Below are 27,500 nucleotides of genomic sequence, written 5' to 3'. Positions count from 1 at the left end.
AGTAGTTCTTCAGAATGTCACAGATTTTTTTTTAAAAAACAAATTTACAGAAGCTCTGAAAAGCAGACATTTTACAAACATTTTATAGTCTGGTCCAGCCAGGCCAGAAGTTCTCTTTCAGTTCTAAAAATTATATGATAGCACGGGATCATTGTCCTGAACTCCAATGAAGAGCAATGGAGAAGATGCTATCAGAGTCAAAACATTACCTGCTTTCCTGCTGATTATGTTTACTCACCAAATACAGATACTTTATTTTTCAAGGCAACAATATTTAGGGACCAGAACTATGAGTCAGTCAGCATAGGTAACAGAAGAATGCATAACTTACAGCCAGTTTTTTTTTTTTTTTCCCTCTGCCAGTAAACTTCCACCTTCCTACCCCTGCAATCCATTTGCCAGGTTCTAAACTTAGAGGCCTCACCTCACACCAGGCAGGTGCAGCTCATTTAACAGTTTTTATGACTCCAATACAATACACTATAAGCTGTCTACAGAGACCAAGGAATCAGATTTCAATGTAAAAAAAAAAGCTGACCGCCAATGTATTAAGTCAAAGCCAGTAGCGTTAAAAAGATCTGCTCCCACAGTGATTCATCTAAATCTTGGGCCTTGCAACTCTCAAATTTAGACTTAATATGCTAGAACTTTAGCCATGTCTTTTTTCTACAACACAACACCTGTAAGTGAAACAGATTTCAAGGCAAATAAAACACAGCCCCTTGCCCTCAAAAGGAACAAAAGCTCACTCAGCAATTAAAATTACTTCAGATGAACAGCTGTTGTTGTTTACTATCAAGTGTTCTAGTCACAAGGATGGCCATGCCTCACCAAGCAGAGTAACTGTGACACTAATGGTCACTATTTTAAAGTCTTTAATCCTAAGAAAAGAAAACTGGGAGTAATTTGCTTTAAGAAGTATATACGGATGCTGGATTTTCTACTGTGGTACAGATAAGAATCTGACTACAGCAGCTGGGGTCCCTTCAGAGGCAAAGGTTTGATCCCCGGCCGGGTGCGGTGGGTTAAAAGGATCTGGCATTGCCACAGCTGAAGCATGGATAGCAGCTGCAGCTCAGATTCTACCCCTGGGCTATAGGACCTTTCATATGCTGTGGGTGCGGCCATAAAATTTTTAAAATTATTAAAAAAAAATAAGTATACAGATTCAGAGATGCTAATCCAAAATGAGCTGTTTAAAGAACAGAGATATGTTTACTCATCAGGGGAAAATTAGTCTATTCAGGGAAGATTAGCTCCAGCTAGCATGCATCCTATCTTTGTGTGTGGATAAAAGCTTAGAGGCAGACTGAGGAACACAGCTCCAAACAGGCAGGAGACAAAGCACCTGTTTGTACCAACTTCCTCCTACTCAAGTCATTTCACAGACATCAACTCAGAAGAGGAGTTCTTCTAGGGGCTGAGACTGTAAAGGGTGGATGAGGGAAGGGAGGATCATAGAAGGTAGAAGATGAGGCTGGGAGGAGTGAGTACTCAATTGAATACAGCTTCCATCACTCTGAATGATAAATTCCTGGTGACAGCCTAACAGAAGGTATTAAAACAGTCTCAGGCACTGAGAGAGTTCAGATGGTTGTGAGAAATTTAACTCAGTTATTTCACCTCAATACAACAGAATTCTCATGGTTCTACTTACATGAACATGGATGTTGAAAGGGTAGCTGAAATAACAAGGTCCTACTCTATAGCACAAGGAACTATATTCCATATGCTGTGATAAACCATAATAGAAAATTATCCATATATATACACACACACACATATATGAATGTGGCTTAAAGATTTAAGTATGAAACATGACACCATAAAAGTCCTCGATGAGAACATAGGCAAAACATTCTCTGACATAAATCATACCAATGTTTTCTTAGGTCAGTCTCCCAAGGCAATAGAAATAAAAATAAACAAATGGCATCTAATCAAACATCAGCTTTTGCATAGCAAAGGAAACCATAAACAAAATGAAAAGAAAACCTACAGACTGGGAAAAAAATATTTGCAAATGATGTGACTGACAAGGGTTTCATTTCCAAAATAAACAAAAGCTCATATAATTCAATAAGGAAAAAACAACCCAATCAGACAAATGGGCAGAAGACCTAAATCGACATTTTTTCCAAAGAAGTCATATAGATGGCCAATAAGCACATGAAAAGATGCTAATTATCAGAGAAATACAAATCAAAACTACAATGAGGTCCCATCTATCAAGTCAGAATGGTCATCATTAAAATGTCTACAAATAATAAATAATGGAGGGGGTGTGGATAAAAGGGAACCCTCTTACACTGTTGGTGGGAATGTAAACTGGTAAAGCCACTATGGAAAACAATATGGAGCTTCCTCAAAATGCTAAAAATAGAGTTGCCATATGATCTAGCAATCCAACATCTGGACATATATCCAGAAAAATTATAAAAAGACACATGCATCCATATGTTCATAATAGCACTAGTCACAGTAGCTAAAACAGGGAAATGATCTAAATGTCCACTGACAGATGATAAAGATGTGGTACACACACAATGGAATACTACTCAGCCATAAAAAATTAAATATCATTTGCAGCTACATGGATGGACCTAGAGATGATCATACTAACTGAAGTGAGTCAGAAAGAGAAAGACAAATATCATACATCACTTGTATGTGGAATCTAAAATACAAATCAACATATCTATGAAATAAAAACAGACAGATATAGAGAACAGACTTGCCGTTGCAGGGGGAGGGGGTGGTGGAGGAAGGAAGGACTGGGAGTTTGGGATTAGCAGATGCAAACTATTATGTATGGGATAGATAAACAACAAGGTTCTACCTATTGTATAGCACAGGGGAACTATACTCAATATCCTGTGATAAACCATAATGGAAAAGAATATGAAAAAAATATATGTACAACTTAATCACTTAGCCGTATAGCAGAAATTAATGTTGTAAATCAATTATACTTAAATAAAATATTTTTAAAATGGTAGCTCAAACTTAGTCCAAAAAAAAAATTATTCAATTTTATATCCCAACCTATCCCTCTCGTCTTTGATCTCTCTCAGGTTAACGATGCCACTATTCCTCCAGTAGCTCAAGACAAAAATCTAAGAGTTATTTTTCATTCTTTCCTTAACTCCCTTTCTCATATCTATCTATTCCATTAAAAAGTTTTGCCAGGTCTACCTTCAAAACATTTACCTCATCTAACCCTCTCATCACCTCTATAATTAAACTCATGGCTTCTTCCCTGATCTCTAGGCTTCCACCCCTGGCCCCTATAATCCATTCTCTCTCAGTAGTTAGAGTAATGGGGGGGGGGCACTTGTGGCATGTGGAAGTTCCCTGGGCCAGGGATCAAACCCCTGCCACAGTAGTGTCCATTACCGCTGCAATGACAATGCCAGATTCTCAATCTGGTTTGCCACAAGGGAACCCCTACAGTAGTCTTTTAAAAACAGTTATCAATCAGGTCATGATGTTCCCCTGCCAAAAACACATCACTGGTTTCACAGCACACTGAATGATACCCCAAATGTATATCTTAGCAGGAAAGGCCTCACATAATCTGGCTGCTGACTACTCCTGACCTCATCGCCTACATTCTTCCTAAACTGACTGCACTCCGGTCACATCAGTCTGCTTTCCATTTCCTAGGCTTTTGAAGGCTGTTTTGCATGGAATGCTCTTTCACTCCTTTTTTATCTATTAGATGCCTGCTCAAACTTCACTTTTTCAAAGATTCCTTCCTGACAACCCTATCAAAGACTGAGTTGCCACTTTCTCCCCCTTACCTGGCTTCACTTTATTCCTAGCCACTTACCACTACCTGACTTGTATTTTTTAATGTAGTTTTTTTTTTTAAAGATGAATCAACTTTAATAACTAACACACTGAGGATGAGGTCTGAGTTACAGCTGCCTTGTACCAAATTTTCCTTCAATATCAGAGAATGCTGGGGCTACACATTGGGTTCTGGTCCGCACATTGAACCCTGATCTTGTAGGATCTCCCAGAGAAGTAGGAGGCAAGTGGAGCTCACCCTGGGGACACTGATCTGTATTTTTGTCTTTACTGTCAACCTCCCGCATTATTTTAGGACAGGGAATTCATCTTATTCACTGCAGTATCTGTTACCCAGAACAGTGCTGTCATACATAGTAGGTGCACATTATTAATATTGGTTGAGTGATTGATTTTTTTTTCACGTCATGTTAATTTAATTTTATTATTTATTTATTTGTCTTTTTAGGGCCTCACCTGCAGCATATGGAGGTTCCCAGGCTACGGGTCAAATCAGAGCTGTAGGTGCTGGCCTACACCACAGCCACAGCAATGCCAGATCCAAGCCATGTTTGTGACCTACACCACAGCTCATGACAATGCCAGATCCTTAACCCACTGAGCAAGGCCAGGGATTAAACCTGTGTCCTAATTGATACTAGTCAGATTCGTTTCTGCTGAGCCATGACGGGAACTCGCTGTTTATTTTTTATTAACTAAACTATAGGGTATATTTATAACTATTTTATGATTATGAATACACAATGATTGCCTAGAGTACTTTTTCCGATCAAAAATAAATTATAAGTAGACAGCCTCTTCATCTAACTTTTAATTTATTCTAGTCCCATTACATAGAGCAAAAGTTGGCAAACTTTGTTTTGTAAAGGACCATACAATCTGTCACAACTACTCAACTCTACCATCATAGCATGAAAGCAGCCACAGAGAGTATGAAAATGAATGGGTATGGCTGTATTCCAAAAAAATTTTATTTACAAAAATAGGCAGCAGCTGGATTTGGCAACCCTTCACGTTTTAGCCTGATTTTTTTTTCTTTCTTTCCTTTTTTTTTGTTTTTAGGGCCACACCCCCAGAATATGGATGTTCCCAGGCTAGGGGTAGAATCAGAGCAGCTCATGGCAATGCCAGATCCTTACCCACTGAGCAAGGCCAAGGATTGAACCCGCATCCTCATGGATACTAGTAGGGTTTGTTTCTGAGAGTCACAACGGGAGAAATTTTTTTCCCCTGATTTTTTCTTTTTATTACAAAATATCTAAGAAGACAAACACATAAAACAAGTATGTGCTGTTTAACAAATAACTGTAAACACCCATGTAATTATTACCAAGGACAAGAAGTAGAACAGCCCAGAAGCCTCCTCCTCAAGCACCATCCCATGATGACAAACATCCTCTCCCACCATTCTGGTAACCATTATCCTGACTTTTGTGATGAAAATTATCTCAGTTTTCTTTACAGTTTTCCTACTTATGCATGCAGAATGACACGTTCTTCAGCCTTAATGAAGATAAATGTTAGGGACAATACAGACTACTAAAACATTTTTGGAGGGCAATATGGTATCCATTAAAAACTTAAATATACATACCTTTTGACCTCAACATCCTACTTCTAGGAATTCATCATAAATACTTATATGAGTACAAAGATAAAGGAACAAGGATGTTCACTGCAAGATTGTTTGTGACAGTAAAACACTGTAACTAGTATATATGCTCTTCGATAGGAAATGATTACACTAAGTACTGTATTTCCATATGTGCACACAATACAATACACAAACATTAAAAAATACAAAAAATGTGGAGTTCTCCTGTGGTGTAGAGGGTTAAGAATCCACACTGTCACTGCAGTGGCTTGGGTTGCTACTGTGGCAGGAGTTTGATCCCTGGTCTGGGAACTTCCATATGCCACAGGTGTGGCCAAAAAAAAAAAAAAAAGTGTCTAAGACATAGTAAATGCAAAAAATTAACAAAATCATTTTGTTTAAAAGGAAAAAAGCAAAAACAGAAAAACTGTGTGTGGGAGTTCCCATGTAGTGCAGTGGAAATGAATCTGACTAGGAACCATGAGGTTACAGGTTCGATCCCTGGCCTTGCTCAGTGGGTTAAGGGTCTGGCGTTGCCGTGAGCTGTGGTATAGGTCACAGACGCAGCTTGGATCTGGTGTTGCTGTGGCTCTGGTGTAGGCCAGTGGCAACAGCTCTGATTGGACCCCTAGCCTGGGAACCTCTATATGCCATGGGTGTGGCCCTAAAAAAAGACAAAAGACAACAAAAGAAAAACAAAAACTGTGTGTGTATATGGAAAAATACAAAATAACACCAAACTGTCACTAGCATTTTCTCTGACAGAGAATAAAGATTTTAACTGTTTACATCAAATATTACTGTCTAAATATCATTTTACAATGATTATGAGTTCTTTCTGCTATTGTATAAAACAATACAACTCTCTCTCTATATATATATGTATACATTCTTTTTTAATTTAAAAATCTGTACATGGGAATTTAAGGCAGAGGGAAGATTGAAATTCCTTAATATCTACTAAGGGATATTTAGTAAGGCTTATTAATGCTTTAAGAAGCCACCCCCCTCCTAGACAGAAAAACTAAGTTTCAGAAAAAGAACAACCCTACTGGGTGCCAGGCTCTCAAAGACATAGATTTCAAACTGCCTGACTCCACCTGAACTACAACTTCTCCATCACGAATCATCACAATTAAACTATTCCTCCAGGTATCTCTTGGCCTAAGCTCTTCAATTTAAAAATTCAGGCTTTGGTTTCTCCTGGTCTTGGATCTGGGCCTAACTCCCCACTGAATTCTTTTTATCCCCCTCCCTATCTCTGATTCTACAGTAACACCTTTTTTGGCTTCACCTAGCCTTTGGAACATATTGCCCCAAGTACAGCTGCTCCTACTAGCACAATTAGATGGTAATATTCAGAGGCATAGTGACCAGGCACATGACCACAATTTCAGATGTGAGGAATCAGGAAGAAGTTTGTTAGAGACACTTGTAGGGATGCAATGAGGGAGGGAAGACTCACAGGGAGGACACTGGGAAAATAAAAACTGAAAGAATATGGCAAAGTATGAAAACAATAAGGGGGAAAATGGTCTTTTAGGTGAATTCTCAAGTGTTTTACATCCCGAGATATACACAGAGCAACTAAACATTCTCAATGAGGCTTTGTTCAAAAGCACTCACTCTTCAGCTTTCCTTAAGGGAACCTCTATCTAATTCTCCACACTGCAGACAATTTTGGGTTCTAAGAATAGATACAATGACAGTTGGAGACAGTTTTGTCCAGTTTATAAGTTCCCAATAAGGGAGGGAAAACCATAATGATACCCAAATAATGCCCAACCCTCCCATAAGACAAGAGAATTTTTTTGTGCGTGTTTTTTTAGGGCTGCACCCAAAGCATATGGAGGTTCCCAGGCTAAGGGCTGAACTGGAGCTGCAGCTGCTGACCTACACCACAGCCACAGCAACACCAGATTCAAGCCGCATCCACAACCTATGCCACAGCTTGCGGCAATGCCAGATCCTTAGCCCACTGAGCAAGGCCGGGGATCAAACGTGCATCCTCATGCATACTAGTCAGGTTCTTAGCCCACTGAGCCACAAAGGGAACTCCAAGATAATTTTTTTTTTTAGGCCCGCACCCGCGGCATATGGAAGTTCCCAGGCTACAAGTCAAATCGGAATTACAACTGCTGGCCTATGCCACAGCCACAGCAACGCAGGATCTGAGCTACATCTGAGACCCACAACATAGCTCATGGCAATGCCAGATCCTTAACCCACTGAGCAAGGCCAGAAATCGAACCTGCAACCTCATGGTTCCTAGTCAGATTCGTTTCCACTGTGCCACAATGGGAACTCCCAAGAGAATTTTTTGATAAAAGCTAAAATGCTCATTTCCATCTCCACCAGAAAGGTCAGAGGATGATAGGGCCAGTCACTCAGTAACTGACCAACTGGAGAGACACAGCATAACTCTACAGACCACGGAGAGTCAATGCACAACACAAAATCACTTGCGGGCTTGACATCAATACACAAAAGCACTGTCCATTCCGTAGTCACTCTTCTCAATTCATGGAAGATTGGGGTTTCATCCAATTGTAGAGGGAGGGTTTATGAAGACAACATTAGACTTCTAGGAAACTGGGTCACCATTATCCACAGCTGGCCTGTCACATTACTGACATCCATGGCTCCTTTGACCACTGGTTTTCACATGGCACATGTGGCATAGAGTGAGTCTGAAAGAGTCAGAGTGCTCTTCTACAGGGAGCACTGAGGGGCAGTGTAATCATCAGAAAGACAGTTCTATATATTAGGTACCATGTAGTTTTTTAAAACAAAAGTAACAACCAAAAAAATTTTACTGAATACCCACTCTGCTAGATACCTGTTATAACAATAAACAAGCCAGATGTGGTCCCTACTCTCAGAGAGTTTATAACCTAACAGGACCCCTCAAAGAACGGCTCTTCTATGGCTGACTCCTCAGCCAGCAGGTCTCATCTCAAATGCTACCTCCTCAGAGAAGCCTTCCCTACCTATCCTATCTCAAGTCTCTCTCTTCTTTCTGGTCATTTGCCATCACGTCACCCTTCATAGTACCTACTACAATCTACAATTACCTCGTGGATTTGTTTAGTTATTTATATCTGTCTTCCTACTAGTTTCAAACAGAGGTCTTGTGATTCCCACTATATTTCTGTGCTTGCTCAATAAGTATTTGTCGAATATTGAATTAAAGAAGATTTAAAAATAGTAATAATGAAGGTTCATTACTCAGAAGATTTGAATGCCAGCTAGTCATTAGAGAAAAAATATGAGAGAGGCAGATCTGGGACTTTTTCAAGGAATAAAATTAAGTGTTCTGGAGTTCCCGTCGTGGTGCAGTGGTTAACGAATCCGACTAGGAACCATGAGGTTGCGGGTTCGGTCCCTGACCTTGCTCAGTGGGTTAACGATCCGGCGTTGCCGTGAGCTGTGGTGTAGGTTGCAGACTCGGCTCGGATCCCGCGTTGCTGTGGCTCTGGCGTAGGCCGGTGGCTACAGCTCCGATTCGACCCCTAGCCTGGGAACCTCCATATGCCGCCGGAGCGGCCCAAGAAATACCAACAACAACAACAACAACAACAACAACAACAACAAAAAAGACAAAAAAAAAAAATTAAGTGTTCTCTTTCTCTCTCCATTGGTCATGGTAGACCTTAGCCATATGGTCCTAGGCATAAGTATCTCTGCTGCATAAATATGTTACTAAGTGTATCAAACCCACAAAGAAAGTGGAACCATTGGGAACACCCAACAGACAGACAGTACTAAGATCCAAGAGTTGAACCTATTGGGAGGGGAAAAAAAACAACAACTTCAAAATGGTTCTTTATATCTGGAATCTAATATATGGCACAAATGAACCTTTCTACAGAAAAGAAAATCATGGACATGGAGAACAAACTTGTGGTTGCCAAGGGGGAGAGAGTTAGATGGACTGAGAATTTGGGGTTAATGCAAATAGATGCAAACTATTACCTTTGGAATGGATAAGCAATATCTAGTCACTTATGATGGAGCATGATAATGTGAGAAAAAAAGAATGTATATATATATGACTGGGTTACCTTGCTGTACAGTAGAAAATTGACAGAACACTGTAAACCAACTATAACAGAAAAAAGAAAAATCATTTAAAAAACCAACTAATATATGACAAAGGAGACAAGAATATACAATGGAGAAAAGACAGCCTGTTCAATAAGTGGTGCTGGGAAAACTGGACAGCCACATAGAAAAGAATGAATTAGAACACTCCCTAACACCATAGACAAAAATAAACTCAAAATGGATGAAAGACCTAGATTTTTTTTTATTTATAATTTTTTAAAATTTTCCCACTGTACAGCAAGGGGGTCAGGTTATCCGTACATGTATACATTACAATTAATTTTTCCCCCACCCTTTCTTCTGTTGCAACATGAGTATCTAGACAAAGTTCTCAATGCTATTCAGCGGGATCTCCTTGTAAATCTATTCTAAGTTGTGTCTGAATAGCCCAAGCTCCCGATCCCTCCCACTCCCTCCCCCTCTCATCAGGCAGCCACAAGTCTCTTCTCCAAGTCCATGATTTTCTTTTCTGAGGAGATGTTCATTTGTGCTGGATATTAGATTCCAGTTATAAGTGATATCATATGGTATTTGTCTTTGTCTTTCTGGCTCATTTCACTCAGTATGAGATTCTCTAGTTCCATCCATGTTGCTGCAAATGGCATGATGTCATCCTTTTTTATGGCTGAGTAGTATTCCATTGTGTATATATACCACATCTTCCGAATCCAATCCTCTGTCGATGGACATTTGGATTGTTTCCATGTCCTGGCTATTGTGAATAGTGCTGCAATGAACATGCGGGTGCACGTGTCTCTTTTAAGGAGAGTTTTGTCCAGATAGATGCCCAAGAGTGGGATTGCGGGGTCATATGGAAGTTCTATGTATAGATTTCTAAGGTATTTCCAAACTGTTCTCCATAGTGGCTGTACCAGTTGACATTCCCACCAACAGTGCAGGAGGGTTCCCTTTTCTCCACAGCCCCTCCAGCACTTGTTATTTGTGGATTTATTAATGATGGCCATTCTGACTAGTGTGAGGTGATATCTCATGGTAGTTTTGATGTGCATTTCTCTTATAATCAGCGATGTTGAGCATTTTTTTCATGTGTTTGTTGGCCATCTGTATATCTTCTTTGGAGAAATGTCTATTCAGTTGAAAGACCCAGATTTAAGGCCAGACACTGTAAAACTCTTAGAGGAAAACATAGGCCAAACACTCTTCGACATAAACGACAGCAACATCTTCTCAGATCCACCTCTTAGAGTAATGATAGTAAAAACAAACATAAACAAACGGGACCTAATCAAACTTAAAAGTTGCTGCACACCAAAGGAAACCCTAAATAAAACGAAAAGACAACCCATAGAATAGGATAAAATGTTTGCAAATGAAGCAACTGACAAGGGATTAATCTCCAAAATTTATAAACACCTTCTGCAGCTCAATACCAAAAAAACAAACAACCCCATCAAAAAATGGGCAGATGATCTAAACAGACAGTTCTCCAAAGAAGACATACAGATGGCCAAAAAACACATGAAAAGATGTTCAACATCACTCATCATTAGAGAAATGCACATTAAAACCACTATGAGGTACCACCTTATACCAGCCAGAAAGGCCATCATCAAAAAGTCTACAAACAATAAGTGCTGGAGAGGGTGTGGAGAAAAGGGAACCCTATTATACTGCTGGTGGGAATGCAAATTGGTACAACCACTGTGGAAAACAGTATGGAGATTCCTCAGAAAACTCAAAACAGAACTACCACTGATCCAACAATCCCACTCCTGGGCATCTACCTAGAGAAAACCATGACTTGAAAGGACACATGTACTCCAATGTTCATTGCAGCACTATTTGCAGTAGCCAAGACATGGAAACAACCTAAATGCCCACTGACAGAGGAGTGGATCAAGAAGATGTGATACATATACACAATGGAATAGTATTCAGCCATTAAAGGGAATGAAATACTGGCACTTTTAGGAACATGGATGGAGCTAGAGATTATCACACTAAGTGAACTCAGTCAGACAATGAGACACCAACATCAAATGCTTTCACTGACATGTGGAAACTGAAAAAATGGACAGACTGAACCTCTCTGCAGAACAGATACTGACTCACAGACTTTGAAAAACTTTGGTTTCCAAAGGAGACAGTTTGGGGGGTGGGGGGATGTGCTGGGGTTGTGGGATGGAAATCCTATAAAATTGGATTGTGAGATCATTGTACAACTATAAATGTAATAAATTCATGGAGTAATAAAAAAGGTATATCCTGAATACACTTCAAAAAAATTTTAAAAATAAAAACACACACACATGCAAAAAAAATAGTTCCTATTATGGGCTGAAATTCCTATGCTTAAGTCCAAACTTCAATACTTCATAATATGACCTTATTTGAAGATAGAGTCTTTTCAGAGGTAATCAAATTAAAAAGGGCAATCAAAAGGCTTAATTTCCAAAACACACTAACAGCTCATTCAACTCAATGACAACAAAAAACAACCCAATCAGAAAAATGGGCAGAAGACCTAAACAGACATTTTTCCAAAGAAGACATGCAGATGGCTAAGAGGCACATGAAAAGATGCTCATCATCGCTAATTATTAGAGAAAGGCAAATCAAAACTACAATGAGGTATCACCTCACACCAGCCATCATTAAAAAGTCTACAACTAATAAATGCTGGAGAGGGTGTGGAGAAAAGGGAACCCTCTTATCTTGTTTGTGGGAATGTGAACTGGTTGGTGCAGCCACTAAGGAAAATAATATGGAGGTTTCTCAAAAAACTAAAAATAGAGTTACCATATGATGCAACAATTTCATTCCTGGGCATATATCCAGACAAAACAATTTTTTGGAAAGATCCATGTACCTCAATGTCAATAGCAGCACTATACAATAGCCAAGACATGGAAGCAACTTAAATGTCCATCAACAGATGAATGGATTAAGAAGATATGTACATATGTACAAAGGAATATTACTAAGCCATAAAAAGAATGAAATAATGCCATTTGCAGCAATGCGGATGGACCTAGAGATCATACTAAGTGAAGTCAGAAAGAGAAAGACAAATGCCATATGATATCACCTATATGTGAAATCTAAGAAAATGACACAAGTGAACTTATTTACAAAACAGACTCACAGATATGGGAACAAACATATGGCTACCAAAGGTTAAGGGGAGTGGGGAAGGGATAAATTAGGATTCGAGGATTAACAGATGCGACTATGTATAAAACAGGTAAACAACAAGATTCTGCTGTACAGCACAGGGAATTACATTCAATAACCTGCCATATACCATAATGGAAAAGAACATGAAAAAGAGTGTGTGTGTGTGTAAGTGTGTGTGTAAAACTGTATAATTTGTTATACAGCAGAAATTAACACAACATTGTAATTCAACTGCACTTCAATTAAAAAAATTTCTTTAAGAGATCATTAGGCTGGGCCCTGATCCAATATAACTGGTGTTCTTATAAGGAAAGGAAATCTGGAAACAGGCAGATATACAAGGAGGAAAGAGACACAGGGACAAGACAGCCATCTATAAGCCAAGGTGAATCACCTGGAACAGATCCTTCCCTCACAGCCCTCAGAAGGAAACACTTAAGACACCTTCATTTTGAACCTCTAGCTCCCAAGAACGTGAGACGATAATTTCCTGTTGTTTAGGCTACTCAGTCTAGTATTTTGTCACAGTAGCCCTAGCAAAATAATACAGTTTTTTAATAACCTTCTAAAATTTTCATTTTAAGTTATCTTGGCCTTTCAGTCAAGAGCAAACGTTAGGATTTTTTCTTTTTATTAGAAAATCCACATAGCATTAGAAATCTGTGAGGAAATAAACAGTGTTGAGAAAGTAAACCACGTAGAAAACATAACTAGATTTCTATGTCTTAACAGGGTAAAAAATAAATTCTAGATAGTTTAAAGATCTAAATGTAAAAAACAAGACAAGTTTTTAAACATAATCATAATATAGGAAAGTATCTTCATGACTTAGAGGACAGGCTTAAGCAAAACGAAAAAGACAAATCATAAAGAAAATGATTAATAAACCTGACTTCACTAAAAGCACACACTTCTGTTGGTAAAAGACTCCATAAATAGGAGTTCCCATCGTAGCTCAGTGGAAATGAATCTGACTAGCATCCATGAGGAAGCAGGTTCGATCCCCGGCCTCACTCAGTGGGTTAAGGATCCCAAGTTGCCATAAGCTGTGGTGTAGGTTGCAGACATGGCTTGGATCTGGTGCTGCTGTGGCTTGGTGTAGGCCAGCAGCAATAGCTCTGATTCGACCCCTAGCCTGGAAACCTCCATATGCCGTGGGTGCAGCCCTAAAAAGAAAAAGAAAAAAACAAAGCCTCCATAAACAGTTTAAAGTGAAAATGTAATAGCATTGAGAATGTTTAAAGTAACACTTACACACCAATAAGAAAATAGGTGAAGGATATAAATACGTATGTACAATAAACATAAAAACAGAAGATGCTCAACCTTGCTAGTAATTCATGAAATGGAAATTAAAACAAAAAAATATCATCTTACACACAAGACTGATTAAATTTTAAAAATCTGATAATACCAAGGGTTAGTGAAGATGTGAAGAGTCACACACATTTGTTCTCACACACATTGTTGCTTAAGAATGTAAATTTGAGTAACTATTTTGGAGAGTAATTTGGCAGTATCTCAAGAGGTTGAAGGTGTGTTTATTCTTGGACCCAGCAATTTTACTCCTAGGATTATCCCCAGGGAAACACAAATACATGTGCACAAGAAGAAAAGGTACAAGAATATTCACTCCAGCAAAGTTTGTAATAATGAAAAGTTAGAAATAAATGTATCTAGGAGTTCCCATTGTGGCTCAGTGGTTAACCAATCCGACTAGGAACCATGAGGTTGTGGGTTCGATCCCTGGCCTTGCTCAGTGGGTTGGGAATCCGGCGTTGCCATGAGCTGTGGTGTAGGTCACGGACGTGGCTCGGATCCTGCGCTGCTGTGGCTGTGGCGTAGGCCGGAGGCTATAGCTCCGATTGGACCCCTAGCCTAGGAACCTCGATATGCTGCGGGAGCAGCTCTAGAAAAGGCAAAAAGACAAAAAAAAAAAAAAAAGAAATAACTTAAATGTGTCTAAAAAGAATGAATGTATTGTACTACGTTTGCATGATGGAATACTATAACAGGTAAAATAAATGAACTGAAACTATATTTATTAATACAGGTCAATCCCCAAAACATAAGGCTGAGCCAGAAGAATGAGTTGCAGAATGATGTATACAGATGTTGCCATTTACTAAATGTTTGCAACATGGAAAAAATGAATTATACACTGTTAATGAATATATATGTGTACATAAGGAGATCTATGTACAGGTTCACATACACACATATATGTGTGTAGTGTTGAGTAAAAAAACATGAATAGAAAGGACAGTAACTCTGGAGAAGTGGAAAGGAATGAGATGAGAGCCTCAAATATATCAACGGTTTCTTTTGGTTTTTTTGATTTTTTTTTTTTGTCTTTTTAGGGCCACACCTGTGGCACATGGGAAGTTCCCAGGCTAGGGGTCAAATCGGAGCCATAGCTGCCAGCCTACACCACATCCAATACAACCACAATCTTGATTCACTTCAAAGTACTCAACTTCTCTAGTTCCTGAATACACAGTTAATAAAATTATAATAAAATGCAATCTAAACTGGCTACTGATGGAAACCCAAGAGGCTTGTCCTGCTTACAAAAAGTAAAGGAGAAAAAGCCGTAAAACTCACCAAAGCCCTACATTCGAGGCCAGACAGAATAACAAGAATCTAGATCTAGTGGAAACCTTAGCCTCCTGTATCCTTTTGGGAATAGCTTATCAGGATTTTCTACAGAAAAATGAGGCAGTGGAACTTCAACTACAAAGACACCACCTTAGTAAAATAACCCTCAACACTGAAACGAACCCTTAACTTCATACACTGCTTAACATAAACACATTATCTCATTTTCATTTCAACAGTACTTGCATGAGATACAAATTTTTGCCCCCATTTTATCTTTTTGTTGTTGTTGCCTTTTCTAGGGCTGCTCCCGCAGCATATGGAGGTTCCCAGGCTAGGGGTCTAATCGGAGCTGTAGCTGCCGGCCTACGCCAGAGCCACAGCAATGTGGGATACGAGCTGCGTCTTCGACCTACACCACAGCTCATGGCAACACCGGATCCTTAACCCACTGAGCAAGGCCAGGGATGGAACCTGCAACCTCATGGTTCCTAGTCGGATTCAGTAACCACTGCGCCACGACGGGAACGCCCTTGCCCCCATTTTAAACATAAGGAAAGGGAAGCACAAACAAGGTCACTCATTTAATGAGAAGCAGAGTTAAGACTCAACATGCACTCAAGTTCCAAGCTCACTGCTCTCACTATGTCCTGCTAATATGTGCTTTCTCCCTTCATGTCTCCTGACCTCCCATCTTTCACCAGATCAGAAAGCAAAGCTGAGTCTGCTTCTGCTCACATTATTTTGTAACATGTAACACTTAGCTCCCAAGTTATTTCCCCTTCACCAGTTCTGGTTTGTTGTATTCCTTTCCTAAGTCTCCATAAGAAACATTTGTTCAGAATAAGCATTAAATGTTTCTTAACAAATAAATCAATCTGACCAATCTTTAATGGTTAATCTTTAATGAATAATGAACAAAGAGTCAAAAATCTATAAAATCTTACAAGGATAGAGATTCCCTTCCCAGGCGCTGAAAAAGGTTTTAGGACTGACTCTGAAAGGATACTGAGCTGACCAATCAAAGAACTGTCATGCTCTTCCTTTCCAATCAAATAGTGATTTGATTCCCTAGAGGAGAAACCTGCAGGCGGTATCTTTAGCTCCACTACCACCTGAATTCTCACCTTCAGAGACATTCTGAAATCTCCTGCAACTAGACATTTTCCAAGTTATTAGGCATCTCTCTTTCTCTTCCTGTCTTCTCTGCCTCCCCTCCCCATCTCCCTTCTGCCCAGGGTCCCCTTGTTCCATTCTCCCCTGTACCTCTCCTTCTTCCTCTCCCTTTCTCTGTGGCAGCGTTTATTTCGCACTTCCTTATGAGCCATGAAGGTTCTGACCAGTCTCAAAGTCCCCAGGGAAAGTAACATTGACACAAACTAGTGAAACGTTCATATGCTGCTCTAGCTAAGACTTTCCCAGAGACCTAAGTACCAAGCACTAACCAGGCAGACAAGGGCAGTGCTCTCAGGAGAACTTAGTGCTTAGATGAGAGCAGAGAAGTTCTTTTTTCCTCTGATAACTGAACTCGTTTTATTTTCAACACCTAAAGAGGACTGAGGTACAATACTAAATCCACCTCTTAATTTTCAAAAGTAGGTAGCTTTGGAGACCAGGGCATTAACAACATTCCTGCATTTGTTAAAAAAGTATGTGTTCTGTATTTAAATTACATTTCCACCTATTCAGTCCTCAAACTCTGTCTTTGCAATGATTTTATAGTCTTTTTTTTTTTTTTTTTTCTGGCTGCACCTGTGGCATAATGGAAGTTTCCAGGCTAGGGGTTGAATGGGAGCTGCAGCTGCCGGCCTATGCCACAGCCAGGCCAGATGTGAACCACATCTGTGATCTACACCACAGCTTTCTGCAATGCTGGATCCTTAACCCAGTGAGTGAGAACAGGGATGGAATCCTTATCCTCATGAACACTAGTTGGGTTCTTAACCCGCTGAGCCACCAACGGGAAGCTTGGATTTTAAAGTCTTGATTTTGGTTAATTATACTTCAAGACACCACTCTCTCAACTCACAAATAAAGAACTTTTACCTAAGGTAGAAATAAGAACAAATTTTAGATACAGATACACACACCTCCTTTCATATTTAAATAAGGGAGGTACATTCACAACTGTAAAAATCAATGAAAAACATTTGCTCTAGAAATTTTCCCTAAGCTTTTCAGTTCAAAGATGGCACCGTTTAACATCTGAACTAAATGCATTAACATAATTTTTACCAGTGACAGACTTTCTCTAGGTAAAACAATCAGGCTTTCAGAGCTACAACGAACATCAAATCATTAAGCAAAGTCCTTCATTTTAAAAATGAGAAGACACCCAAGTTAAGTGATTGCCAAAGTCTCACAACTGGCTAATGACAGGCAAGCGTCTTTGCTCCTGACTCAAGTTCACCACAGCTGAAATTTTCATAGGTGAAAAAGACATCATGTGTTGACACCAATACCAAAGGCAACAAAAATCAGAACTACTCTTACTGAATATATTCCTGACATTACACAGAAGCTCTGTTTCAACTTTTAGTATTTTATACCATAAATTAACTTGTGACTCACCCTGCTAAGCTGATCCAATAACCTTTGGTTCTGTTCTGATAATTCTTGGACAGCCCGTGTCTTTTCTCGATCTGCTTCCCGTAGATGAACCTGCTGCCTCTCCAACTCATCCTGGAGCTGTTTCACATCACTCTCCAGCTCAGACACACGCCCTTCCCACTCCCCTTCTCGGTTCTCAAATCGTCTTCTTAGTTCATGTTTCTCTTGTTCTAAGTGCTGGATAAAAAATGAAGAAGATTTTAAATATGTTAAAAACTCCAGGGCCTTTCATTTTTTTCCTCTTTTCACTTCTTTTAACTTTTCTTTTTCCTAGTCAGCACAACAAAACACTCTGCTACGTAGAAAAAGTTGCCCATTTCACAGCTGCAAAAGTATTCCCTTCTTTCAGAGATGAGAAGATTGGTTTAACAAAGAGAATGCCATTCCTAATGAAAATATTTAATGTTAAGACTGTTTAATGCTCTAAATGACAATTCAATAAACATTTGTTGCTATATACAGCACTGTATTTCAAAATCATTAAGGCAACTTCAAATTCAGGTCTACATTTATTAAATCATGACCTATTAGTCCTGCATATTTATTTCTGATCCTTTCATTCATTCTTTTTTCTCAATGAATTTTATTACATTTATAGTTGTACAATGATCATCACAACCCAATTTTATAGCATTTCCATTCCAAACCCCCAGCCCATACCTCCACCCCATCCCTGCCAACCTGTCTCCTCTGGAAACCATAATTTTTTTTTTAAACATTTTTTCTTGTTATTTACCCATTTATTTCCTACTGTACAGCATGGTGACCCAGTTACACATACATGTATACATTGTTCTTTCTCCCATTATCATGCTCCATCATAAAATGACTAAGATGTAGTTCTCAGTGCTACACAGCAGGATCTCATTGCTAATCCATTCCAGAAACCATAAGTTTTTCAGTCTGTCAGTATCTGTTCTGCAAGGAAGTTCATTGTGTCCTTTTTTTAAGATTCCACATGTAAGTGGCAGCATCTGACACTGGTGCCTCACTGTCTAACTTCACTTCGCACGATAACTTCTAGGTCCATTCATGTTGCTACAAATGCCATTATTTCTTTTTTTTTTTTTTTTTTTTTTTTTGTCTTTTTGCTATTTCTTGGGCTGCTCCCATGGCATATGGAGGTTCCCAGGCTAGGGGTCAAATCGGAGCTGTAGCCACTGGCCTACGCCAGAGCCACAGCAACGCGGGATCTGAGCCGCGTCTGCAATATACACCATAGCTCACGGCAACGCCGGATCGTTAACCCACTGAGCAAGGGCAGGGACCGAACCCGCAACCTCATGGTTCCTAGTCGGATTCGTTAACCACTGCGCCACGATGGGAACTCCCACAAATGCCATTATTTCTTTCCTTTTAAAGGCCAAGTAATATTCTATTGTATATGTACCATATCTTCATCCACTCCTCTGTCCAAGAACATTTAGGTTGTTCCTACGTCTTGGCTTTTGTAAACAGTGGTGCAATGAACACCAGAGTACTTATGTCTTTTTGAGTCATGGTTTTCTCTGGATAGATGCCCAGGAGTGGGCTTTCATTCATTCTTGAAAGCCTGTTATGGACACACCACTGACACAGTAATGAGCAAAACAGACATGATGCTTGCTTGCCTTTATGGAGTTTCCATTCTATAGGGAGAGGGTGATAAAAGTAATAAATTGTACATTATGACAAATGGTATGCAGGAAAAGTACACAAGGTTTGAAGTAGCAGTTCAGAAAATAATCATTTGGATTGAAGGAAGAACATCTTTCTGTTTCTGTGATATAAGAATGCCTCTTTTCAGAAACAAGTATGTTCTCTTCCTTACGAAGTATATTATACAAATATGTATACAAACATACAAAAAAGCCAAGTCTATACCTCAGGGAGTACTGAAATGTAAAGCAACAGTCCTAAACTTTTGGTGCTATCAGAAAATGTTATATATCCACCTGAACATCACTTCCAAAGATTGGCCTAGGGATGGATCTATCTTTCTAAGCTCTACAGGAATTTTTAAGGCAATGAAGGTTGACACCAAGCACTGAAATTGTTTCAACATGCTAACATGAACATTTGTATCTTCTTCTGAGTACTCAGACATTTTTTCACTTGCAAACCTATGTTCTTATTCTATCCAAGTTCTAACCTTACAAATTTTCTTGGAATTCCTCTTTTGGAAAGCCTTAAGGGCCCGCATACATTTACAAGAAAATCAGTTCCATTACTTCACATATGAGATAGATCTAAAAAGAGATTATTCCATTTCCCCTGATTTGCTCTGAGTGACTTGTGAATGTTTCTGAGAGTCTAATTTACCCCCAAAAGATGAAAATTTACCATGATGGAGCAGTCAGAACAATTAAAATTCTGAGCACACTAGCAAAGGCAGTTCTCAATGAAATAAACGCATGTTTCTCCAAAGTTGACCACTTCAAGGGAATAACAAATTTGGATATAAGAGTTCCCGTGGTTCAGCGGTAATGAACCCGACTAGTATCCATGAGGACTCGGGTTCAATCCCTGGCCTCACTCAGTGGGTTAATGTTTTGACGTTGCTGTGGCATAGGCCAGCAGCTACAGCTCTGATTCAACCCCTAGCCTGAACTTTCATGTGCCATGGGTTCAGCCCTAAAAGGACAAAAAAAAAATTGGATATAGCCACTCTGGTGTGTTTGTTGAGAGTCACATTATAGTTAACTTTATATGGCCTCAGTTTGGAGCACATGGGAAAAGGATTGACAAAAGAGGGACTTGAACTCCTTAGCAAGAGAATTTCCTGCTCTATGCTGCCCTCATTTTGTAAACTTCCAAAAATGAGAATGTTTTAATCACTGTACAAACTTCAGAAAGATGATATACAGAAGCAAGTGCTAATTGCAATCCTAAAATTGTGATACTTGGTTTTATTGAGTTTTTCCAAAATGGAAAAGACTGAGCAGAAGGCAACAGCAAGAACTCAGTAATCACAGTGTTAGTGAGAGGCCAGATAAATTAGGCTTGTGTTCTAAAAGAACAGAGAGACTTAAAAATATTCAGCAAACAGCTGTTAGTGAACAGCTCAACCAAGCAACTAAAACAATCCAATCCACTTGCGGGGCCGGGGTGGTGGTGGTGGGGGGGGTGCAGGGTTGAGGACAGGTGGTGCTGATCAGTCTATTCTGTTCTTAAATTTCTTTGAGCGTGTGACAAACTTCCTAATTCAGGTCTCCTCACACCCTGGGGGGAAAAAAAATCAACACTTACCTGTTAATGAAAATACTAAATAATGAATTTAGCCTTTTGTCTACTCTGAAAAAAGTTAAGTTTCTACTGGAATTTTATTTTCGATTAAGTGCTAAATTAACCAGTAAACTCTAGGTAGAACATCAGCAGGTGTGGAGGTCAGCCTCTGCCCATGCTATTTGTTTCTCGGGGTTATATGTTATTTTAAAGTTAATATCTACACCTGAAACTAATACAATGTCAGTTATACCTCAATAAAAAAAGTTAATGCCCAAACTATCAAGGTCTGTAAATCAACTAAATTTTTTTTTTTTTTAAAAAAGAACACATACACACAAAAACTATCAAGGTCATCAAAAACAAGGAAAGTCTAAGAAACTGCTACAGCAAAGAGCAGACTAAGAAGATACAGAAGCTAAATGTAATGCGATATCCTGGAACAGAAAAAGACATTAGATAAAGGCTAAGAAAATCTGAATAAACTAAGGACATTAGCTAATAATAACTTAGCACTATTGGTTCGCTAATTATGACAAGTATACCATGCTAAATGTAAGATGTTAATAACAGAGAAACTGGGGGTAGGGTATATGGAAACTCTGTACTATCTTTCCAATTTTTCTGTAAATTTAAAAAATCTAAAACAATTCTTAAAAAGTTCAAGATTTTTGAAAAAACATAAGTATCATTAGCCCACCTAAAATTGGCTGCTACAGAAATGGATTTCTGCAAAGAACCGAAAAAGCAATACTATTCTCTAAATCAAGGCTAAGGTTCTTGAAATACACAAAGAAAAAATATTTGTATGTGGACCAAGCACTGAATGCAAATAAGGATCCCTGTATTTGCTTACCTAAGTCTACTAGCCAATTAGGTAATCATTTTCACCTTATTTGTTCTGCCTCTTAAAAAAAATAGTGATAGAATCCTCAGAATTGGCCTAGAGAAGGGGGAAGAAAATGCAATTGAGGGAAAAGACTACCTCTGAAGTAAGAGATAATTCACTCAGAACAGGGAGAAAGGGGAGCCTGCATATTAAAAATATATTTTAAAAAACTAGATAAACAATCTCTGATGAAAAAAGTGTATAAATGCAAGTTATTGTCTTAGTTCATATTCTTGGGGGAAAATATCTAAGGGTATGGCTGAATGTTTTAAAAGCAAAATGGCTAATTGTAGATGCAGAAGAAATAAATTTTTAAAAATGCTTTCAGATACTTGAGCATATGAAAATCTAGTTCAGGGCATGAAATACAGTATAGTCAATTTAAGGGTGGAAAAAATAATAAAAACCTCACAGTCTCTCAAGTTAAAATGAAGATTCATTTTAACCCTAAGAGAAGCATAACAAAACTTCTATGTTAGGAGTTCCTGTTGTGGCGCAGTGGTTAATGAATCTGACAAGGAACCATGAGGTTGCGTTTTCGATCCCTGGCCTTGCTCAGTGGGTTAAGGATCTGGCATTGCCGTGAGCTGTGGTGTGGGTCGAAGACTCGGCTCGGATCCTGCACTGGCTACAGCTCTGATTCGACCCCTAGCCTGGGAACCTTCATATGCTGTGGGAGTGGCTCAAGTAAAGGCAAAAAGACAAAAAACAAACAAAAAAACAAAAAAAACTTCTATGTTAATCTTTAAACCAATAAAAACTTTAAAAAGAGCATACCTTTAGTGAGAAAGTAGTGTAAGATCAAGTACTTTCTGTCTTAAATGAAGAAACAAAACCTTGAGTTTGAGGCACAGAACTGGAGAGGTAGTCAATATTAACAAAAAAATAGGGAGAAAAGATCTTGAAAATGACTTGTTGGTCTTGAAGTTAGAAAGGGGTCAATTCTAAAGTTGTAAGGAAGCAGATGGGACTAAAACATAACCAGGCTCATTGTTTAATAGTCAAACCAGCATTCTCTGGTCCATTCATGTGTTTATCTTTCAAACTAACCCATGAGAAAATGTTTGACTCCACTGTCTGATAGTCTGTAGAAAACTATGCATGATTTTTAAAATAAGGAATGGCTCTCTACTCCTAAATACTGAATTTATTTGAAACGCTAGCACACTGGCTATGTTAAACCTTAGAATTTGTCCAACCAGACATTCTAAAATCTAGGCTGCTTAAAAAAATTTACTTGAGTTCCTGTCGTGGCGGAGCAGAAACGAATCCAACTAGGAACCATGAGTTTGCGTGTTCGATCCCTGGCCTCGCTCAGTGGGTTAAGGATCTGGCGTTGCCCATGAGTTGTGGTGTAGGTCGCAGACGAGGCTCAGATCTGGTGTTGCTGTAGCTGTGGCATAGGCTGGCAGCTACAGCTCCAATTAGACCCCTAGCCTGGGAACCTCCATATGCCACAGGTGCGGCCCTAGAAAGACAAAAAGACCAAAAAAAGGAAAAAAAATTTACTTGCAGGTATAATTTGCAAGGAAAAATTTCACTTCCAAGTATCAAATGAAATAGTTCCCTGTTAATCAGAGTTGTCACTCTCATATGAATACTAAAAGAATTAACCAGGAATTAATGACAATATTTTGATATTTTTAATATACCTTTTTAAAAACTAACAATTTTTAATAATTTTTACATACCTAGAAGTAGTAGTATAACTGAACCCCCTTATAACTTATTAATATTGATTAATGATCAATATTTTACTTTTTTTTGTCTTTTTAGGGCTGCACCTGCAGCATATGGTGGTTCCCAGGATAGGGGTTGAAACGAAGATGTAGCTGCCAGCCTACACCATAGCCACAGCAATGCAGGATCCCAGCTGTGTCTGTGACCTACACCATAGCTCACCCCAACGCCGGATCCTTAACTACTGGGCAAGGCCAGGGATCAAACCTGTAACCTCATGGTCACCAGTCAGGTTTGTTAACTACTGAGCCACGACGGGAACTCCCCATATTTTACTTTTTAAAAATAAACTTAAAAAACATTATTTTAAAAATTGTGGTAAGGTATACATAACACAAAATTTACCATCTTAACCATTTTTAACTGCACTGTTGGTTCAGTGTTAATTAAATTCACAGTGTTGTGCGACCAACCTCCAGAAATTAAAAATAATTTTAACACTAGAGTTCATACGCTGACCTGAAAGGAGTGAAGTTTTTAAAAAATAGTTCAGAGTTTTAAACTATTTTATCGTGTTTATCAAGTCAAAAGCAAAAAGTCAAATGTAGTTTCTTCTTTTACAATAGAACCCTTCTTGCTACAGAATTTGAAATCTTTTTCCTTTGTTGAAGACATTAGTACACAGGTTCCAAATGGAACCCAGGATGTGTGTAACCACACACTCAGAATTTCCCTGAAATCAGGAATCACACTGATTGGTATGATGTTCAAGTTAGCTGTCTCTTTAATCAGGTCCCTCACTGAAGAAATTTCAAACAAATCACAAGCATAAATCTCTGCAACAATACTTCTATATAGAGTCTGTAACTGAATCCTTTAAAAAATAAAAGACACCCTTTTATTTCCAGACCTTTACTTCAAGTAAAAATTAAACAATTCAATTCATTGGGTTGCTTTTTGGCAGTCTACCTATAGGTTTCACAAACCACTTTTCAAAGAAGTATCTCAGGAGTTCATCGACTGGCAGACCTAGTTAACAGGCTAACTGAACTACAGGGCACTCATTGGTTTCCCTTTTTTCCTTCCTTATTTACTTCTGATATGTCGCTGGACTACAGATACACTTATTATAGAAAAGTTTCTGAATCTACATTCTGAATATTGGACAGTAGCAGTGATATGGAACTCCACTACGATCATTTTCAGACCCCTTACTCGGGGCTGTGCTCTCTTGTAACTAAGAATAAAAAGAACTGGTTGCAGCTAAACTGAGTAACAATAGGAAATGCACAGGCAGAAAAAGATAAACTCATCCCCAGTGCCAAAGATGCACCACCCCCACTCTCACTTTTTTTTTTTTAAATCTCTAATTTTTAGAAATGGTGGCCATCTGTACCACTTTCATTGCCCTTTTCTAGTTAAGGGCAAGAAAAAAAGGGCATAGCTGCAAAAGACTTTGGTCCAGAGGACTGGCAGAAATCTTATACATAATTTAAGGGATATTTACAACAATAAAGTTAGATGGTTCCCATAGGATGCATGTGGCCATCCAATTACACGTGAGACCCAGAACAGAAACAGAAAAGTATCATTTAAATACAAACACTGAGGCCCAAATCAAACACGCAACCGTCACATGTTGAGCCCAATCAGACTCGCCTGATTTCTGCAATGGAACCTTATTTCCTAATCCCCGAGTATTTGAAGGCTATATAAAGCTCCTTTAGGGGCACTTGTTTCCCACAACTCTGAGCAGCCGGGAAGTTGAGACAAGGGCATCTGGAGGCCTTAACGCCAAAGCTGGAAAGCTTTAGGCTAACACCCTGATTAGCGATTACCTACTTCTCTGAAAACCTGGAGCATATTTTAAATGCTTCCCGACTTTCTAATTTCTCTTTGTGCAGACATCACCTCAGTGTTGTATGAATTAGTCATACTGTAAGCTCTATTTTAGACGCTGTGTACATTACTTATATAGAACGGCCCACAGCGTTTGGAGCAGTGAGTGGACCTATTTGCTGGGAGCAGGTTGCGAAGTCAGGTGAGTTCGATCAATCCCCTAGTCTGATAATCCAAAACCCTCGATTCTAACCCCCTTCCAGGTGGTTTTCTATGAGGCAGGATGAGCAACGAAGGGGTGGGGCGGGGCGAGTGACTGAGTGACTCCTGAGGCTACCCAGGGCCAGCGGGGGGGTGCCTGGGCTCCCCCTCCCCCCACCTCCCACCCATCCCAGAAGGGACGTCCTCACCTCCAGCTTATCTGTCAGCTCCTTGTGCATCTGCTCGTACTGCCGGCTCATGTCCTGGTTCCTCTCGAGCAGCGCTTTGCCCAGTCGGGCAGCCAACACTAAATCCTTTTCCTTCTGCCGGATCACTGACAGCAGTTCGGGATCCTGGGCGGGCGGCGGCTGCAGTTCGGCCCCTTCGGTCGGAGGCCCGGACTCGGCCTGAGGATGCTCCCCGGGGTCGGACGGCCGTTCCCCGGCCGCCAGCAGCGCCAGCTCCTCCTCTAAAGCCAGTTCCAGGTCCCCAGGGCCCCCGGGGAAGGAGATGAGGGCGGCGGCGGCGGCGGGACTCCCGACAGCGTCCGGGGCCGCGGCGGGCAGCTCCATGCAGCAGGCGCTGTCCGGCTCAGCGGGTGCTGAAGTGCGGCCAGCCAAGCCCAGGCAAAAGGCGGACATGGCCCGCGCGTGCGGAGCCCGCAGCGGTGCGGCCCGGCCGGCGCGCGCCAGGCTGCAGGGGGGAGGGGCCCCGCCGCGCCGCCCCGAGCCCAGCTCCTCGCCTCGCGCCGCAGCACGCGCCCCCCGGGTCCCCGCGAGCCCTGGGCGCGGCGCGCGCCGGCCCGCCCCTCCCCCGCGCCGGCGGCACGCGCGCCCTCCCCCCGCCCCCGGGCTCAGCTGCTCAGCGCGAGCTGGGTAAGAGGTGGGGGTGGCAAAGGCAAGGCCGAGGAAGGAAAGACTTAGGGGATGCGGAGCGGGAAGAGAGACTGCGAAGAGGAACGCCGCCGCCGCTGCCGGGTTTTCAGCCTCCCTGTTGCTGCTGCTGCTGCTGCTGCTGCCGCTGCCGCCGCCGGCCAGGCAGCGCCTCACGGGGAGGGCTGCGCTCCGCTGTCGCTGCGACGCTCGCTGCTGCTGCTGCCGGCGGCCGCTTTCTGCAGCCGCGCTCCATGTCCCGCGGCTCGGCAGCAGCCCCAGCAGCAGCAGCGGCGGCGACAGCGGCTGCTGCAGGCGCCGAGGCGGCGGCTCCACATCGCGCGCGGCGCAGCCGGGCGAGCTCCTTCCTGCCTTCCTAGGCTCCTAGCTATCACCCCGCGGGCCGCACCCTGCCCCGGGCTTCCGGCCGCGCCCCCTCTCCCCGCCCCTTGCTGGCGCCTGACGCGCGCGGGCACCTGTTCACCGCGCCTGCGCGCGATTCGCCAGTTCGTGGGTCTCCTCAGCGGCGCTCAGGTGGCGACCGCGGCCTTAACCCCTGCGCTGCCTCGCGCCCAGGAGCGGCTGCGCGCGCCGCCTGTGGCGACGAGTGGCTCATCCCTAACGGTCCGGGCCCCCCCGCACCGCCCCCCGGCGCGGCCACGCCCCCGGCCTCGCGTCCACCTCCGGGTGTGGCTCCGCCCCCCAGCACGCTCACCTCGAGGTGTGGCCTCACGCGCACCTCCGAGCACTGCCCCGCCCCCAGCCTTGTTCTCACTTCGGGGCACCGCGCCGCCCTTGGCCTCACGCCGGCTTCTCGACTGAGGCGTTTCTCTGTGTCTGATGGATCTCTCAGTCTTAGGTGGTCTCCAAGGGGAGTAGCGACAGTTCCCCGACTGGCTAAGCCCGACACAGACTCGCGGTCACGGATTCCGGGCCTGAGCCCCCGCGAGAGCTA

The 27,500-nt window shown here is 41.2% G+C and overlaps 1 protein-coding gene across 6 annotated transcripts in view; it reads right to left on the bottom strand.

Moving 5' to 3' along the window:
- BICDL1 (BICD family like cargo adaptor 1) overlaps positions 1-26,415 on the bottom strand; it is a 121,078-nt gene extending 94,663 nt beyond the window's left edge. For 2 of the 6 annotated variants that reach the window (XR_307437.3, XM_021074227.1), the window contains exons 1-2: positions 25,883-26,415; positions 17,822-18,037 (exon numbers count right to left, since the gene is read on the bottom strand). Coding sequence is in view for 5 of the 6 variants with exons in the window: in XM_021074227.1 (XP_020929886.1) it covers positions 17,822-18,037; positions 25,883-26,314 (648 nt within the window). In the remaining variant the exon portion in view is untranslated. The remainder of the gene's footprint in view (positions 1-17,821; positions 18,038-25,882) is intronic. The other 4 variants (XM_005670702.3, XM_005670704.3, XM_005670703.3 and 1 more) reach the window with 2 other exon arrangements.

The sequence above is a fragment of the Sus scrofa genome, chromosome 14, assembly GCF_000003025.6.
Source record: "Sus scrofa isolate TJ Tabasco breed Duroc chromosome 14, Sscrofa11.1, whole genome shotgun sequence".
Taxonomy (NCBI): Eukaryota; Metazoa; Chordata; class Mammalia; order Artiodactyla; family Suidae; genus Sus; species Sus scrofa.
Note: the sequence above shows the minus strand (reverse complement) of the source record. Positions and strands in the feature narration are given on the sequence as shown.